This window comes from Paramormyrops kingsleyae, chromosome 25 (genome assembly GCF_048594095.1).
Source record: "Paramormyrops kingsleyae isolate MSU_618 chromosome 25, PKINGS_0.4, whole genome shotgun sequence".
NCBI lineage: Eukaryota > Metazoa > Chordata > Actinopteri > Osteoglossiformes > Mormyridae > Paramormyrops > Paramormyrops kingsleyae.
Genome location: NC_132821.1, coordinates 9,694,846 through 9,714,490, shown reverse-complemented (window position 1 = coordinate 9,714,490; position 19,645 = coordinate 9,694,846). Strand labels below are relative to the sequence as shown.

General features: G+C 42.5%; 2 protein-coding genes across 5 annotated transcripts; both read left to right on the top strand.

The window, feature by feature from the left end:
* Positions 1-3,220: 3,220 nt before the first annotated feature.
* On the top strand, positions 3,221-10,927 carry LOC140582937 (PWWP domain-containing DNA repair factor 3A-like). 4 transcript variants are annotated; one of them, XM_072707470.1, is made up of 11 exons: positions 3,221-4,307; positions 4,680-4,823; positions 9,220-9,327; positions 9,408-9,469; positions 9,552-9,606; positions 9,692-9,760; positions 9,953-10,006; positions 10,097-10,192; positions 10,326-10,514; positions 10,664-10,752; positions 10,868-10,927. In XM_072707470.1, the coding sequence occupies exons 4-11, from the start codon at positions 9,408-9,410 to the stop codon at positions 10,917-10,919; spliced, it is 666 nt and encodes a 221-aa protein (XP_072563571.1). In that variant the 5' UTR covers positions 3,221-4,307; positions 4,680-4,823; positions 9,220-9,327; the 3' UTR covers positions 10,920-10,927. The 4 variants fall into 4 exon arrangements, with proteins under 4 accessions (XP_072563571.1, XP_072563570.1, XP_072563569.1 ...); XM_072707469.1 differs by lacking the exons at positions 9,220-9,327; positions 9,408-9,469 and having other exon boundaries at positions 3,222-3,729; positions 4,221-4,307; positions 9,559-9,606; XM_072707471.1 differs by lacking the exons at positions 3,221-4,307; positions 4,680-4,823 and adding an exon at positions 5,475-5,928.
* A 5,691-nt stretch (positions 10,928-16,618) lies between these two features.
* LOC140582938 (uncharacterized) lies at positions 16,619-18,849 on the top strand. The gene is made up of 3 exons (XM_072707472.1): positions 16,619-17,146; positions 17,617-18,187; positions 18,383-18,849. The coding sequence occupies exons 2-3, from the start codon at positions 17,618-17,620 to the stop codon at positions 18,626-18,628; spliced, it is 816 nt and encodes a 271-aa protein (XP_072563573.1). The 5' UTR covers positions 16,619-17,146; position 17,617; the 3' UTR covers positions 18,629-18,849.
* The last annotated feature ends 796 nt before the right edge of the window (positions 18,850-19,645 follow it).

Genomic DNA, 19,645 nt, shown 5'->3' with positions numbered 1-19,645 from the left:
CACAATGAAACTGTCCACCACTTTCTCTTGTCCCATGGTGCGCAAGAGAATCTTTGTCTTCCTCCCAGAGAGATTCAGCTTATGCATAAGACCCACTGTACAAAAAGACGCTGAGCTCCCCTGATCCAGGAAGGCATACGTTTCCACTGTTCTTTGACCTTTCCTTGACTTCACTTTAAGTGGTACAATGGCAAGCTTGCAGTCTTGTTCACCGGCTCCAGTAAGACCACTGGTCTGGACTGTAACAGGAGTGCTGTCTACCTCACTGTCAGGCTTGGCCTCATTCTTCTCCTTGTGGAGGATATGGAGCACACTTGGATGTCTGAAACCACAGATTTTACATAAAAGACGTTTTCTACATTCTTTACTGATGTGCCCAGTACACAAGCAGCCAAAACAGATGCCATTCCTTTTAAGAAAGGAAACCTTCTCATTATGAGGCTTCTTGTCAAGCAGAGTACATGACTCAAGTGTGTGTCTGCCTTTACAGAACAAAAAAGTCCTCGTAGAAGTATGACTATCTCAAATCTCTGATTTTTTCCTTCAACAGCAGTGACAGTTGTGCCAAAGCTACTTCCTTTAGCCCGTGGACGAAGAGAACGTTTCCCTCTGTCGGCGTCCATGGCTGTTACATGTGTCAGTGAAGTGTCACATAGAATTCCGAAGACAGGATCTGTGATGATTTTAACTTGCCGCTCAAGGAAGACAACCAAGTCAATGAACACAGCTCTTTGGTGCTGCCTCTCCTGAATATCACACGCCACTGTACGCCATTTGTCTTTCAACTTATAAGGCAATCTTTTAATCACAGCAAGCATATTAGCAGAAGTATTTAATTCAGAAAGACCATGAACTTCTTCCATTGCGTTGCAACACCCTCGCAAGAGAAGACAGTATATGCCTGAAGAGCCTTTCCATCATCTGCTGTAATCAATGGCCATGAGTGGACTTTGTCCAAGTAAGCAGATGCAATGACGTGCTCATTTCTAAAGTGTTCGTACAGCAAGGTCTTTGCCTTTGCATATCCAGCACCGCCAGACATATGTTGACAGCTCTTGACAAGCTTGTTGGGCTACCCCCTGGTGTACTGTGCAAGGTAATGTAGGCAGTCGTCAGCATCACCAGTCCTTGTCTCTATGACCTGTTCAAATGAGTGCATAAAAGCATGAAAGTGCAAAGGATTGCCATCGAAGACTTGGAATTTCTCTTCTAGATAAAGATGAAAGATTTTGCTGATGAACCAACATACTAGTTAGTTCATTCTGCTTCTCCATAATGGATAACACATATTGATTCTCACTGGATATAGGGTGCGAAGTTCGTTGTTCCAATGGCAAATGTGGAATTGTGCTACATTGTCTTAAGGAGTTTGAAGGCCCCTTAAGGAGAGGTACAGACTTATCCCTTTTCACACTTTGTTGGACCATATTTTCCCTTGGCGCTACATTTCCAGTATTTGCATTCCCCTTTGTATTTCCATTAAGTTTCTGCAGCACAAAGGTCTCTGCATCAGCAATAAGAATTTCAAGAGTCTTCTCCTTGGCTTTAAAATATGATTCCATTCCGTCTGTTTTCCGTAAAGAAGCACTTCGCGCAGTGGATCCAGTTCTCAGCACATTCACCTTTGCAACAGTTGCAGCTATATCTGCTTCAAGCTGAAGTTGTTCTTTCTTTCTCCTCAGTTGCTCCTCCTGTTCTTCAAGAGTATGCTTATCCTTAAGCATACGTTGGCGTGCAAGCAAGGCAGCCATTTCAGCCTCTGCTCTTAGACGTGCAGATGACGTTGTAGATATCCTTGAACTTGACCTACTGCCTTGATTTGAAACGCTATCAGATGGCAATACATCATCCTGGACATCATGCTGAAGATAGAAAAGGAACCTCAATCTTCTCTCTATGTTCTCCTGAGCCCCCATTTCTCCTCCTAATGGAGTTTCCAGGGGTTGCACTGAAGCAAATGTTGACCCTACAGGCCTGCTTGAACATTTACCAACTTCAGAAAGCCATATTTTAACATCCTCAATAAAACCTCTGTTATACTTAATAATGCTTGAGAACCATATAGTTTGATTATCTTTCTCGTCGGATGGCATTATATGCAGCAGAGATTCGTGCAATATACTGGCATTCTTAAACAACTGAGTTAATTCATCAAACTGTGATTTAACTAGTAAAAACATTTTTATCATTCTTCATTAACTCCGTGAGAGACGCTATTACCTTCTTCATTTTGTTTACATCACTTTTTAATTCTATCTGGATGACTTCAATTTTGTTTACAAGAGCTTTCTCGGGAAGGACGATTAGTCTTTTATCCTTTCCAGATTTCCCATCAGTAGAACCAGCCTTTGATCCACTCATTTTAAGCGGTCAAAACAACGAGCATCAAACTTCCAACATAAAACAGTCAATAGGAGCAACAATTTCTTTTAAGTTCGCTGACACGTAAATCCAAGCCACAGACGCATCTAATTGCCAATAACTTCAAGGCCTACACATGACGCAGAACAGCGACAACTATACCAATGCAACAAGTAGTGAGAGGTCTCAACAACAACAATGTCTTCTCGTGGAAGTAACCAATTCAACTGTGTTCCAAACAAGCAGAAAGTATAGAGCTGGTCCACTGTTCCACGGCCAGGGTGAAAACCGCACTGATCCTCCTGAATCCGAGGTTCGACTATCCGACAGACCTTCCTCTCCAGCACCCCCGAATAGACCTTACCAGGGAGGCTGAGGAGTGTGATCCCCCTATAGTTGGAACACACCCTCCGGTCCCCCTTCTTGAAGATGGGGACCACCAGCCTGGTCTGCCAATCCAGAGGCACCGCCCCCGATGTCCACGTGATGCCGCAGATGCATGTCAACCAAGACAGCCCCGCAACATCCAGAGCCTTGAGGAGCTCCGGGCGGATCTCATCCATCCCCGGGGCCCGGCCACCGAGGAGCTTTTTAACCACCTCAGCGACCTCTGCCCCAGAGATAGGTGAGTCCACCCCCAAGACCCCAGACTCTGCTTCCTCATTGGAAGACGTGTCAGTGGGATTGAAGAGGTCTTCGAAGTATTCCTTCCACCGACCCACAACGTCCCGAGCTGAGGTCAGCAGCGCACCGTCCCCACCATAAACAGTGTTGATGCTGCACCGCTTTCCCGCCCTGAGAAGCCGGATGGTGGACCAGAATCTCCTCTAAGCCGTCCGGAAGTCATTCTCCATGGCCTCGCCAAACTCCTCCCATACCCGAGTTTTTGCCTCAGCGACCGCCGAAGCCGCGTTCAGCTTAGCCGCAGATGTTCCCCACAGACCCACACTATACACTTGGGTCTGACTGGCTTCCTCCCCCACCAGCAGAGCCAACCCACCACCAGGTGGGGATCGGTTGACAGCTCCGCCCCTCTTCTCACTCGAGTGTCCAATACATGCGGCCGCAAGTCCGATGACACGATCGCAAAGTCGATCATTGAACTGCGGCCTAGGGTGTCCTTGTGCCAAGTGCACATATGGACACCCTTATGCTTGAACATAGTGTTCATTATGGACAATCCGTGACGAGCACAGAAACCCAACAACAAAACACCACTCGGGTTCAGATCGGGGGGGCCGTTCCTCCCAATCACGCCCCTCCAGGTCTCACTGTCATTGCCCACGTGAACATTGAAGTCCCCCAGCAGAACAAGAGAGTCCCCGGGAGGAGCGCTCTCCAACACCCCTTCCAAGGACTCCAAAAAGGGTGGGTATTTTGAACTGCCGTTTGGTGCATAAGCGCAAACAACAGAGAGTGCATAATGAAATAATTCAGCAGACAGTCTCATATACTTTTATATTAGTGGAAAGAGAAGAATGGAGAGGAAAAATAAAGAATGTAGGAAAAAAAGGGAGAGGGCAAATGTTATGTATCTAAATGGAGGCTTATATAAAAATCTTAAATTCTCTGCAGATTTAAAACGTTTAATAGCTTTTTTATTCAGTGATGTAAAAACATTTTGTATGCAGATTTAAAATTCCTTTTTATATACCGTAGTCAGACCTTGTGGTGACTGTTGCTATCGCACCTACGTTTCACAACAAAAACACAGAGGAAATTCCGTCTCAGAGTCCCCCAGAATCACTCAAGTACACTTCGCTGCAGCCTGCGGGATGGGGCGGGGCGAGATGTGGGCGGAGCGAGATGTCACGCAGTGGCCTTATATGGTGAAATACCCATACACTCCGATACTGCAGGTGGCGATAGTTGAAACAAGTTGCATGAGTCCAACAAGAATGCGGGAAAGCAACACTTTTCGCGTTACGATGGATAACCTGTCAGAGGTAAGCAGAAATTAAATGCCAAATTAAAGCCTAAAATGCTTGTTTTTTGACCTAGATGAAACAAAGAAATGTGTGGCACTGGAATAAAGAAATGCATGTTAAGGAACTGTAAGGAAAAACCTTGCTTAGTTTTAACTTAAACTTATACTTCAACATCTGCTGTATTGGCTGTTTGTGCTTCGGTGAAAAGTATTAAATTGTAACCGCAGTATGTGCAGAACACTATACCAAATGTTCCATCGGACAATTTTTAAAACCAAATTATAATGTATATTTACAGTTCTTAAATGATGCTTATCTATGCATTGATCTGTTTTTCATCCGTGTTAAAATATATGAATTATGACAACACTGCCCCTTCCTTTCTTACAGAGACACATTTCCATATCTATCAGCCGACAGCCTTGCACTTATTATAAGGCTGGACAGCTTCACTGCCTGTTCTGCCACTATATGTCTGCAGAAGAACACAGGGTTACAATACATGTGCAGAACCATGCCGTGTTAAACATTAAGGTATGAATATTTGAACAAATGATCTGCTAAGGAACAACAAATGAAAATTGGTGTACTTTGACTGCACTTTTCTTGTTAACTTAATGAGAAATTCCCTTGATGCACATTATATTGTAATGATTCCACTGGCATATAAACTGAAAGATCTCAGTTGTTATTTATAATTATATGTCTTTTGGTGGAAAAAAGAAAGCATGCTTACAACAAACAAACAAACAAATTTATTTTTGTATAGCACATTATCACAACATTACATTGTCTCAAAGCGCTTTACAGCATCCCCACCCAAAGCCCCCAGTGAGTAAGCCATAGGCAACAGTGGCAAGGAAAAACTACCTACAAGGAAGAAACCTTGGGAGGGACCAGACTCAAAGGGGGAGCCCATCCTCTAGGGGCCGGCAGGGAGAGTCAAATACAGTTAAATCTGTGACACAAACGGTGAGCAGGGGGGAGATGGCAAGCCGGTGCCAATGCTCCCTCCAATCGCCAGGCAACCAGAAGGCAGGGAGCGGGTCATACATGGAAGATGACACGGGCACGGACGTCATTGCTAGAGGCGACGTCACATGTAGCAGGGTGTGCTGGACATCTTGATAGATTGAGGTCTCCAGGCAGCATCCCCCAGGAGAAGTAGGGGGGGAAAAAATGCAATTAGTCAAAGTAAGGGAGACTATAGGCAGTGCTAAAAGGTAGATGAGTGCAATATGAAGTGCAATGCTCCGGCAGATATGGCTATGGCAGCATAAGTAGGAGGGAGAGGCAGGTGGGAATGCAGGCATGGGGAGTCCCTGAAATGTCAGCACTCCAATCCCACAAGCAATTGTGAAGCTAGAGTGACAGCACTGTCAATTCAGTTTATCCAATGCCAATGGCACCGATCCCCACCCAGCTCAACACCTCACACTATAGGTTTAACTGGGAGTGAGAAGTTAGCTAGAGTTAGAACTAGTGTCCCTATAAGCTAAACTAAACAGGTGTGTTTTTAGTCTAGACTTGAATATTGAGAGTGAGCCTGAAACCCGCACATCCGGGGGAAGACCGTTCCACAGCTGAGGAGCTCTGTAGGAGAAAGCTCTGCAGCCTGCCGTAGCTCTTTCTACCCTAGGTACTAACAGATATCCCGCACCTTGAGATCAAAGCAAGCGTGGGGGGTTGTATGTGGTCAGCAGATCACTCAGGTATTCTGGTGCAAGGCCATTCAGTGCTTTATAGGTTAATAGCAGTATTTTATAGTCAATCCGAGACTTAATTGGTAACCAATGAAGGGAGGATAAGACTGGTGTGATGTGATCAAATTTTTTAGTGTTTGTGAGAACTCTGGCTGCTGCATTCTGTACCAGCTGAAGTTTATGTAAGGATCCAGACGGGCAACCAGAAAGGAGGGCATTACAGTAGTCCAGTCTGGAAGTTACAAAGGCATGTATTAATTTTTATGCATCACGAAGTGAGAGCATCTTACGAAGCTTGGCTATGTTTCGTAGATAATAAAACGCAGTTCTAGTAATACTTCTTATGTGAGCATCAAAACATAGATCTGAATCAACTAGAAGACCAAGATTTCTAACCACTGTGTTAGGTTGTGTAGGAAGGCCACTAATGCTGAGGTGGTGAAACTTATTTCTTGCAACTTTGGGACCAATCACCAGTACTTCTGTTTTTTCTGTGTTTAAGATTAGGAATTTTTTTGCCATCCAACACCGGATATCTAACAGACAGTCTTCTAACCGAGATAGGAGTGATGTATCATCAGGGTTAACAGATATATATATATATATATATATATGATGATATATATATGTATCATCTGCATAACAATGAAACCCAACACCATGATTTCTAATAATGTTACCAAGCGGTAGCATGTATAGGGTAAACAGTAGTGGGCCCAGTACTGATCCCTGTGGGACACCGTATGTGACTTTGGTGGCCTTGGATGATTCGTTGTTCACATGTGCATACTGATAGCGATCAGTTAAATATGAGCGGAACCAAGAGAGTGCTGTCCCTGTAATGCCAACCACACTTTCTAATCGGTCCAAGAGGATATTATGGTCCACAGTATCAAATGCTGCAGTTAAATCTAGTAATACCAACAGCGATATAAAGCCACGGTCAGAAGCCATAAGTAAATCATTCATTACATTGACTAGAGCAGTTTCTGTGCTATGGTTTGGTCTAAAGCCAGACTGATATAATTCATTAGTATTATTTTTTTGTAGGAAAGAAGACAACTGACGAACTACAACCTTTTCCATGATCTTTGAAATGAAAGGAAGATTTGAGATAGGTCTATAGTTTCCTAGAACACTAGGTTCAAAATTTGGTTTCTTTAGGACGGGTCTAATAACAGCCATTTTAAAAGGTTTTGGAACATAAACTCATCTCTTAAGCTTGGATAACACATTTAACAGGGTATTGCTAATCTGCGGTGCAATTTCCTTGAAGAATTTTGCAGGAATTGGGTCTATGAGGCTTGTAGAGGATTTACAGGAGGAAATTAAGGTCAGGAGTTCTGAGTGTTTTATAGGAATGAAAGATTCAAAAGTCTCATTATTGATAGGCATAAGACTAGCAGGAGTCTGGCAGTCATAGGTAGCTATAAGGACGTGCACTGGATGGTCTGTCTAATCTTAGTTATTTTACCATTAAAGAATGTAATAAAGTCATTACTCTTAAGAGATTGTGGGACTTGCGTGTTTAATGGAGAATTCTGTGTTAACCTAGCCACGGATTCAAATAGGAATTTTGGATTGGTTTTGTTCCCGTCTATTAATCTGGAGAGATACACAGACCTAGCAGTCACTAGTGCTTGTCTGTATTTAGACAGGCTCTCTTTCCATGCAGATTTGAAAACTTCTAGTTTAGTTGAGCACCATTTGCGCTCTAGCTTGCCTGTTTGAGTTCACGTGTATGATCAGAGTACCAGGGGGCAGGTTTCTTATCTCTATGCTTTATCTTCTTAAGTGGAGCTACAAGATCTAGTGTGCTACGAAGGGATTTATCCATGTTTGCAGTCGCCTGTTCAAGTTCATTTATACATGATGCTTCAGATGTAAGGCTGAAGGACTGTGGAAGTTGTTTCATAAATGTTGTTGTAGTTACTGAGGCAATGGAACGTCTGATTCTGTACTTTGGAGCTGTGGTCAATGGGAGGCTATACTGGATTTAAGAACATAAGAAATTTACAAACGAGAGGAGGCCATTCGGCCCATCAAGCTCGTTTGGGGAGAACTTAGCTAATAGCTCAGAGTTGTTAAAATCTTATCTAGCTCTGATTTAAAGGAACCCATGGTTTTAGCTTCCACTACAATAGCAGGAAGACTATTCCATACTCTGACTACACGCTGTGTAAAGAAGTGCTTCCTCAAATTTGTTTTAAAATGTTCTCCCGCTAATTTCCACTTATGGCCACGAGTTCTAGTATTTAGACTAATATTGAAATAGTCATTTGGCTGAACAGCATCCAGACCCGTTAGAATCTTATAGACCTGAATCATATCCCCCCTTAGTCTGCTTTGCTCAAGGCTGAACAGATTCAGTTCCGCTAACCTCTCCTCGTAAGACATTCCTCTAAGACCAGGAATCATTCTCGTAGCTCTTCGTTGCACCTTTTCTAAGGCAGCAATGTCCTTCTTGAGGTATGGTGACCAAACCTGCACACAGTATTCTAGGTGGGGTCTTACCAAGGAATTATATAAGTGTAACATCACCTCCCTTGACTTAAACTCCACACATCTAGAGATATAACCCAACATTCTGTTCGCCTTTTTTATTGCTTCCCCACATTTGCGAGGGTGGGACATGGAAGCATCAACATACATACCGAGATCTTTCTCATAATCAGCTACCTTTATTTCAGTGGAACCCATAAAATATCTGTACTGTATATTTCTGCTCCCTGCATGGATTACCTTACATTTATCTGTGTTAAATTTCATCTGCCAAGTATCACCCCATTCGCTAATTAAATCCAGATCCCGTTGAAGCCTCTCTGCTGCTAGATTAGTATCTGCTACCCCGCCCACCTTAGTGTCGTCTGCAAATTTAACCAGTTTACTGTATGTATTCGTGTCAATATCATTAATGTAAATTAGGAACAATAGTGGTCCTAAAATTGAACCCTGCGGTACCCCACTATAAACCAAATTTCAAACGTTAACAAGTAATGATCTGAGAGCAGAGGACTCTGAGGCATAATAGATACATGTTCCACCAAGATGCCATGGCTAATAATCAAATTACTGCATCTTATGAGTAAATAACAACCAGAAAGTGTCTATATAAACTTGTAAAAGAAATTTTCCTATAAATGACCTGTTTGAGCACTGAAATACAGTATATCAAAAAAATGGCCATTTTGGTAAAATGTTTCAAATTACATTTTTCTCCATTTCAGAGTTTACCATAGTAAAGTGTGGATTAAACTGCAGAAAACACACCCACTTTCACTGCCCCTTTTGTACCACTACAATTTGTGACGGGAGCACAGTTTGATTTTACTGAGGTATGTTGTGGGCAATTCAAGTGAAGTGTGCTTTACCAGTTCACGTAGTCCTTCAAAAACTGAAAATTTTGTTTCTGCAGATGGACATGCACAAAATCAGAAAATGGTGGTGCTTAGTACTTCTGAGGAACTTCCCTATGCTGTATGTATTCATTTTGACACTACATGATGTGTGCCAGCTATGACGCTGGATGCTTATTTGGGTTTTTACTGTGAAATGATAGGTCACAGGAAAGTAGAGAGAGAGACAGGAAGAAAAGGAGAGCTGAAAGACAAAAGGTAAGTATTTTGTGTTGCGTATCAATGTAAGTGTAGAGGGTCGAGATTTGACCATAGAGTCACACTACATGTCTTTTTGAAACAGGAAACAGATGAAGAACCAGCCCTAAAGAAGACTGCCAGCATAGTACTCAGTAGTGATGAATCTGATTTGGTGAATTCTTTTTTTTATCCATTTTATCATACCTGTACTGTACTAGCAACAGCAGATAACAACATGTTTTTATATAAAGATGATCATGTTTGCAAAAGTTGGTATGGTACTGCAATGCTCTCCTAATAAACAGGCACTGGAAAGAAAAGAAGAAATGTTTATGTAGTAATTAATTCAATATCTGTTTTGTAGGCTGATGAGGCACCAGTCAGTTTCACTTCAGATCTCTACATTCAGAGGCTGGAAGTCAGTAGCTATCTGCATTATAACATAGTTAAATTAATCCCTGTTTATTGAAGCACACTTTGTAATTATCCATCACTCCTTTAACAACAGGAACGAGCCCATGAAGTCCAACAAAAGCCGAAGCAAGACTGTTCTGTGCTTACTGGATACATTACTAAGAACTATAATGTACGACAACAAGTTGAAGTAAGTGTAGCCAAGATGGAAATTATTTAATTTAATTTACTTTTTATTAATCTTCATATAAACTGTTATTAGGTTTTTGCAGTATTACTGGTGTAACATCCCCCTTATTTGACCACCTCTCATTCATTTCCAGGCCATCTGCACAGGAATGTTGGAGTCTCCATGGGAAACAGAAAAAGCCCAAAAGCCGATGGTTCATTTTGAGGATGATGAGCAGATGGATGAAGTCTTTGCATTTCTGTCTGGCATTGTGAAGAATACGGCTGAAGCCAGGCAACTCACGGATGAGATTTCTTTCATCCTGGATGTGCTTCTACCAGAAGTGCATAGATACTTATTAATTATTTATGCATATTTCTTCACATTAAATATAACATTGTAGTCACTATCTTATTAAAAATTGTTAAAAAGCCATGTTTTGATTTATTTTATTTAATAACTGACTTGTTTGAATCAATCTTTATGCTACAGGCAACAATACACGCTCTTGCAGGGGTACCCTCCCTGTCTGAAGAAGCAGCAAGGCAGATGTATCTGCGTGGACCACAGTATGACTGGAGGTAAGATTAATATTTGATATTTGATATATATTTGAATGATGAATAAAGCTGAAAATTACCAAGATATTTTAAAGTATTTCAATGGTTATAACTTTGTAATATCCTTTCTTACCAGTAAAAGACAACTATTTGACAACCAGGTTATCGGGAGTTTAAGAGGAACCTGAGGAGAAACTGCTGTTTACTCTGTTGGGTTTTTTTTTCTTCAAGGATTTGTAAATAATGTAAATAAAATAAACCATTTTCCCCCATATTTATCTGGGTTGGTTGTTTCTGATGTGAATTTAATGGTGTTTGTTGGAGAGTAAAATAACATTTCGCACACCTGTAACATGTAACAAATCTGTATGTCTTAATTCAACTTTAAACACTATCAAACTTTTAAATAACAATATGAAATATTCTGTAATCCACTAGAGCAGTGGTTCCCAAACTTTTTCCAGCCGCGTACCCTCTGCTACCAACGACTCTTAATAAGTGTCTATAAATAGATTGCAATACCGCATGCATAAAAATAAATACTGAACAGTCCATTATTTCTCACCACCAAATGAATTTAATAATATATTTTAGTAATAGATTGTTGCTATCCGGTGGGAGAATTTCACAGTAGGGATGGGCACGGAAAAGGTTTTTGGTTCCCGTCCCATCCCATTCGCGTTGGAGGGTTTCCGTTCCCGTCCAATTTAACCGCCAAATTTTCAAAAACCATTCCCATCCCGTTCAGTCCCGTGGGATGTCATTCCCGTACCGTCCCATTCCCATCAAATTTAAAAAAATCTTCTACCGCTCCCGTGTTTTTCATATATTTCCGTTAGCGCTTGTTTTCCGCGACCAGAGTGGCAGATATTTTTGACTAGGGTCCTGGGAAAGTTGCACCAGCATCATACTGGTGCATGCCATGGCAGAATTTCAGAATAGAAAAATATGCAGGACTTTATTTAATGTGCGGTTAGACGCTGTTAGAGACAGTTAAGTTATCCGTGACAAAGCTCTCCAGTGAGTGTCATGCCCCGATCGTCCGCTCCTTCCGTGTGCCAAGCCCCCTCGTTAACCCTGTGTGGATTCCCCGTGTTTACCAGCTGTTCCTGATTGTTGTCAAACTTGTCATTAGTCCATTGTATTTAGTCCGTGTTTCCGTTTGTTTCTCCAGTCCTGTCATTGTATTGTAATTCTGCTTTACCGCTAGTCGGCTAGTGTGTGTTCCTTTTGCTCATTAAACCCCGCATTTCCCCAATCCTATGTCTCCTCGCCTCTGCTTCCCCGGTCAGCGTTGTGACAGTGAACCTACTCCAATGCTGCAATGTGAACATTTGCCATGTTCCTAAAAATTCTGTTTATTGCACAGTGTCTGACCACACAGGCCTACAGTAAGAGTAAAATCTTTCCGTGCCACGGGCATATGCCACTCAACATGTCACCGCTACGTGCGCATGGCACTCGACATGTCACCGCTACGTGTGCACGGCCCTGGACATGTCACCGCTACGTGTGCATGGCAGTGGCAGCTGCCACTCTACATGTCACTACTACATGAGCATGGCACTCGATGTTTCACTGTTATATGCGCATGGCAACCGACCCGGCACGGCCATCCGCGCATTTCACGGGACCCGGCACGGCCATAGGAACCTGTCACTCGACCTGGTGTCTTCACATATCGGCTGTCATTCGACCTGTCACCGCTACATGCGACTGTCACCACTTAAAGCTTGGTTTATACTCGCAGAGGTGCGCGCGGCGAAAATGACTGCATGGTGGGTCATTTTGCGTGGTGGTGGGCACGGTATTTTTTGTAACTTCGGAGGTTAGCAGAGGATTAGCAGAAATAAGCTTTCAGAGCGCTTGTAAATTACCCAATATTGTCGGAGACTATATAAAAACATTAGTTTTTCTATGTATTTTTGTCGAGATGGGAATTCACACGCATGTTATCTTTGACATTTATGTCCTTGAGTATTGTTTGTTTTTGGTCACATTTCAATACATTGTTTTATGTAGCCTAGTTACACCAACTATTTGCAAATCTGCATAAAGTTTAAATTGTTTCTGAATACCCCTTTATTTTTAATTATCCCTCACCCATTTGTCTGTTCATACCTTAAGCACCAGTGTTTTATCAAATTTTACAAATTCAGAGGCCTATAACGACCCCATTTCCTACACCGTTCATTTGTACACTAGTCATTTGATCTGGTATTCTCTGTATGCATCTGTCACAACATTCTCTCAAATTACTATTAAACAACCAAAGGAGATCAAGAAAATTAAAATTGTCATTAATATTAAGACTACTGTCAAGGCTAAATTAAGCAATACGTTTCAATCTAAATTATAATACTATGTTGCTTTTAATATATAGTAACAGCAACCTAAAGTGACAGAAATAGTGACAAGAAACACGATATATATAATCACACCAACCACTTCTTTAATAAGACCTCTATAATGTTCCCTATTTGCATTTCTATGATCAAAAATAAATGTTGAACGCGAAAGTCTTTTTTATTGTACCGTAATATACTTAGACTGCAATCTGTTTCTAGTAATTAGCACTTTTGTGTGCTCATAACTGCCCATCCTGTTTCACAGGTACATCATGAATTATCCAATACATAACTGCCCATCCTGTTTCACAAGTACATCATGAATTATCCAATACATAACTGCACACACGTCCGGAGTAATTTACTTAGGGGGTTCAATCTTGAAACGGCAGCTGGCAGGAGGAAGTGACGTCACAGGCACCCGTCAAGGCAGGTAGCGGCAGCTGCCACTCCGTCACAGGCACCCGTCAAGACAGGTAGCGGCAGCTGCCACTAAGAAGTGGCAGCTGCCAGTTCTTAGTGGCAGCTGCCACTTCTGTCCGTTGATAGTGGCGCTAAACAGTGACAGGATCCGTTCGGGAACAGTGCCTGCCGGTAGTGGCAGGTCTAGTGGCAGGTCCCGTGGCAGGTCTAGTGGCAGGTGCCGTTCAGATACAGTAGAGAGGCACCTACCCGCCACTCCTGGAAGTAGCCTAAACCAGAGATTCTGTACATCGGCTTAATGATCATTTTGTGAATATTATAATTATAAATAGTACAACTAAATGCAGGAATTTTTACGTAATTTTATACAAAGCTTCCTTAGCTATAGAAGTTGAGGAAATTAAATAATTTACATACCAAATAACAATAGTACCTAGAGATGTTTCAATGTAATAAGAAATATTATTACATTGTAAAATGAATAAATATAATATAATAAATATAAACAGTACAATCATTGTCTTCTCAAATATGACAATGAAGAGTTTTGCAATCAACAACAATAACATCATGCATAGTCATACAACGATTAAACAAGTCCTCAATTTATTTCCGTATCCCAGTTTATCCTAGCCGATTCACAGAATCTCTGGTTTACTTCCATGAGCGGTTGGTAGGTGCCTCTCTACTGTATCTGAACGGCACCTGCCACTAGACCTGCCATGTGACCTGCCACTAGACCTGCCAATACAGGCAGGCACTGTTCCCGAACGGCTCCTGTCACTGTTTAGCGCCACTAGCGACGGACAGAAGTGGCAGCTGCCGCTACCTGCCTTGACGGGTGCCTGTGACGGAGTGGCAGCTGCCTTGACGGGTGCCTGTGACATCACTTCCCCCTGCCAGCTGCCTTTTTGGGACTGACCCTTACTGGTAATTTATAGTATTTGGTGTGCTCATACCTGCGCAATCTTTTTCGAAGGTAGCGTCATCAGTGTTTACGTGCAAAGCGCATTGTGCCATCTCATAAGAGATTGAGATAGTAATCAGTAGTTTTTACAAATTCTAAGTTGCAAGTTCCATATTTTTCTTCATTACTTATAAAAATGCTTTGTCTGTCGGCACATTTATAATGCATATATCGCATTAATGTCATGCCAGGGTAATTTTAACGACATACATTAATTAATTCGTCTTTTAGCCCTGATCGAACTTTAAAACTGAAAAAGAGATTAGCACCGATTGTTACAGACAGTAAGCAAATGCATTTATTTATTCTTTCAAATACTTTCGGGAAACTGAAATCGCAATTGCTGAATCGAGAAATGGGGATTCAATTGTATTTCAAATTCAATTAATTATAATCAGTGCTTGAAGTGGGCCAGAACGCAGCAGAACGCAGTTCCGGAACTTCTGTATTTTCGTCTTTTGGGTTCCGCCACTTTTTTCTGCGTTCCGGTACTTACTGAAACTGATCCGACGCAGCGACAGTGGCCCTAGAATAGACAATATCACAAGACCGATAAAAGACTACATTACCCACGAGCCACGACAGTGCCCTATCATATGCATCCACTGAGTCCCAACCAATCGCATCAGCTTTAGCCCTAGTCTATTGTTAGGCCTACAAGTATCACACTGGTCTGGTTCATGTTGTTTTAATGGTTTTCAGTATTCCATTTGCGAATTAGAAAAAAGTAGCCTATGCCTATAGGTTATTGCTTGGAAGAATGATTAAATTAAAATAGTTTTTGAACCAACACATCCTAAAGACTTGATTTTTTTTTCACCGCACAAATGTCAAATGACGGAAAATTAGAGTTCCTGCACTTATTTTTTCTCACTGATTATAATATAGGCTACATGTATTTTACGATTCCTCAGACCACACTGTTAGAAAGACGTTTCTGTGCAGACCCGAGGTTGAAACCGTGAAACTCGCTTTCATTTGTAAAACAATAAGTGTTGATTGGCGCTGATGAGGGGGCGGGCAGTTTGTGTGGGGGGGGGGGGCTCCACGAGAGGTGCGTCCGAGGTATTTCGTAGGTTTCAGGGATTCTAGTCCAGTGGCGTATACAGACGTGTATAGTCATGTTGAGACCGATGACAGACACACATATCAGTGGCAGCTGCTGTACTGGTAGCAGTGACGTGCGAGTGGCAGCTGCCAGTGCCATGCGCACATAGCGGTGAGATGTCGAGTGCCATGCACACGTAGCGGTGACATGTGGAGTGGCAGCTGCCACTGCCATGCGCACGTAGCGGTGAGATGTCGAGTGCCATGCACACGTAGCGGTGACATGTCGAGTGGCAGCTGCCAGTGCCATGCGCACGTAGCGGTGACATGTCGAGTGGCATATGCCCGTGGCACGGAAAGATTTTACTCCCTCTGCAGACCTAGATCATACTGGACATATTTTCCACTATTACAGATTGATGTCTTGCATATACTGATTTTATCGATTACTCAAGAACATACAATATAATTAATACCACTTTTGTTTTCACTGTAAAAATAATTCCCATGGTTGTTCATATTCTCATTCTTACTTAATATTTACTTTTTAATAATATATATAACGAACCGAATCAGGCTTAATCAAGATAGGTGATCTATCACTTTAACGATCCCCAAAATTAACCTCCTGGACCGGACAAATACAAATTAACGAATGATTAAACATTATATGCGTCTCTTTTTGTATGTTTTCTAAATAAGACCGCGTGCCCATACCCAACTGTAATAGCGATTAAAGCGATCTATTAAGCAAGACATTTATTTTATTACTGTTGTGGGATTAATCTTTGGAAACACTTAAATTTAATAAGCACAAAAACATATGACATAAACACGACTGTATTTTGTGTTTTACGGCTTTTTTGGAGGTCACCGACTCCGCTGTTTTGAGAATTACTGTCTCGTTCGAATTCGTGATTCCCCCCGCTCCCTCTCGTACCCCCTACAGCCTCTTGCGTACCCCAGAGGGTACGCGTACCCTAGTTTGGGAACCGCTGCACTAGAGCTTTCATTGATCATTTCATTTTTTTTCATAAAATTAATATTTTAATATATATAAAATATCTCACATCTGGATTGCATACGATAATTAGGGTATACAAACGTATGACGTGAAAGAAGCGCTAAAATCTCATAAATCGGTGAAGTTTACACATTAGTTGTAGTCAAACCATTAAGTCTTCGCAAGGCTGCCATAATCACGGAGCGGAGTTTCGAATTGGTCCTGCCCATCCATGTACCCATATAAGGCTACTGCGTGACATCTCGCTCCGCCCACATCTCGTCCCGCCCCATCCCGCAGGCTGCAGCGAACACCTTCTCGAATCACTCAGCTGTCCCAGACACGTAATGCGCATACGTTCTATGGGACGTCAAACGCCTCGCTGTATGATTGGCCGAAATCCTCGCCCCCCGGCACCCCCACCGGCTATATAAAGGAAAGCGCAGCGTGCACGGTGTAGATCCTCTGCTAAAGAGTAGAGTCGCACTTGTTTATTTCTCTGGTTTCCGCCAAGAAACAGGGTTATTCTTTTACAAAACCAAGTGCAGACGTTTTTTCCAACCGAAGGTCACCTAATCTTCGCTGGTGTGATTTTCAGGCGACTGGCTGAGATACGGAATCAAAAAGGTGAGCTTTATTTTAACACGGTAATTTAATTAGATAATTGTACTTACGATTTATTGTCCAATACATATGTGAGTATTGTAGGATAGTCCGACACAAGCTAGTCAACAAAAATGCTGTCTGTTAAATAAAGGAGGCTGTTTTTCTTTAAATGTCTGCGGCGCTATTTAGAGACTAATACAACATTAGTATTGTAATGTATTGGTTTTTCGTTTGCCAGTCATATATGATGCATTTTATGGGCGGCGTAATACTATGGAAGATCGTAATACTGCGAGATGTTCGATTTGCGACGGTTTTTAACCAATCCGTAGGTTCCTATATATTCGAAGTTTTTTTTGTACCAAATGTTCTTATGCTCAGTTTGGTTAAAATTTAATTACTGCAGCTTGGTCTAGTGGTGGAGTACTATTATCCTGTTTCGGACGTTTTTTGTTTGGTTTATTGGTTACCGTGGTTTTTTTCTTCCCCAGAATGTGTGTGGATATCGTCAATATCAGTGAGTGGCCGACGCAGATGTTCCAGGCGATTAAGAAGGCCTTCCGACGCCTGAGGGCGGCGCTGTCAAAAATCAAGCGTCGCTGTATAGCAGCCGTGAAGGCTCTGCGGCCTGAGGTGTGCCCCCTGCCGATCGTTACTCTGGGGAAAGATGAGCGTGCGAGTTCCCCAGATGAGCAGGATGTTGACCTGTCGGAGTGGCTGGAATGGGAGTCCTGTGAAGTCTCTTCTGATGAGGCCCATGAAGCTGTTCCTGGGAAATCCAGTGTGTCCTCGGAGGGGCCAGGCTGTGACAGTGATTCAAGCTGGTCTGATGACGACGGTGATGACAATGACAACTCTGAGAATGCTCAGCTCTGGGAATCCTTCTTCCGCACTGATGACCCATACAATCCGCTCAGTTTCTCCTCTGTGGTGACGTCTCAGGCCACTTGCCCACCAGAGGGCTGCACAGCAAACGCTGGAGGGACGCAGGTGGAACGTCTCTGTGATGAGGAACAGTGGCGCCCTCTGCAGGAGGAGATGCCCACTACAGGTCACAAAAAGGTATAATTTGGATATCATCACTGTGCCTCTGTGTTCCAGTCCCACAGGGAGACACATTCTTTTTGGGTTTCACAACATCTTCAGTAATGCGTTAATACAAATGCAGTGAACAGCTAATGTATGTGGTTGGTTATGTGTTGTGCTCTTTGTGTAACACTCCAGGTTTCGTTCAACGCCTCCCCTTTGTTATTGCAGGTGACCTTCAGTGAGAAGGTGGAAGTGCGCCCTCTTGTGGCCTGGGCGTTTGCCAGCCGTGTTGCCCGTGATGGATCCTGCTGGTTGCAGATGGCCAGAGACAGAGACCGGTTCCGGAGGAGGGTGGAGGCAGCCAGTGATGTCATTGGGCCTGTCCTGCTCCCCCAGCACAGAGCATCAGTTTGGGAGGGGCTCCTACTCTCGTGTTTATGTCTGACTGACACGCGCCGCCATAGTGAGATTTAACAGTACTAACGTTAAAAAAGCTCTTACTGACCTCGTTTTACTGTATCTTATGCGCGGTAATTTTGCGCTAGTGCTCTGTTTGAGTCCATGAATTATGTCCTGCATAGAAATGTGCAGTGGCAGTACATTTAAACAACTGGATCGCATTTTAAGACACAATCTTATGTAGACATCACACCTCTCCCGGAACTTCCGTGAGTCTCCCGCAAATGGACCACAGCTCCCTCAGCATCCCGGAAATCTGTCCACACAGAAATAAGAGCAATCAAATGCAGGGAAGTGGCCACGTGCCTATGGATTGTATGCTGGGCGTGGCTACGGATCGTCTGCCGCCGCCCCCCAACTTTCATAACCAGCACCCCCTCCCTTCCCTAAGGGGGGATAATTCAGACATCCCAACCTGCAAAAACTCAATTCAGGGAAGTGCCCCAAACCCCCCAACAAGGAGGGAAATGTAACTTCAACAAACTTAATTTCACAGTTTAATTTGTTCATTAATTTCCTCTAGTCAGCACACTAAATTACGAAGGTCAATATTATGTATTATTTTGACAATAATATAAGTAGATTATTTTACCATTTATGCAAATTCCTTAATTATATTCCATTGCTACTTTACAAAAGTCTTCAAGGAGTCTTTCATGACAGCATTGGCAACTAACCAAGTGTCTAACTAGTGTAGACCTGAATAATACAGCATATGAAATGACACCCGTTAAACTCACCTCAACATGGCTTTTACAGTCGTCTAAACCGTCATGAGCAATGCTGAAATCACTGTTGCAAACAGTACAGCGCGCAACATTGTCATTATTTTAATCCTTATTAAACAAGGATTTTCACTTTTGTGTAGTCTGAAGTGAAACACGTTTTATATTTTCGTTTTTTGGGGCACTTTCCCTCAGTATAGGCCCTCTGTGATCACTGCAAATAAAAAAAATGGTATTCTACAGTTTAATACCATCTTTACTACTAATTTAAAGATAATTAGTATAAAATACATTTTATGTGCATTGC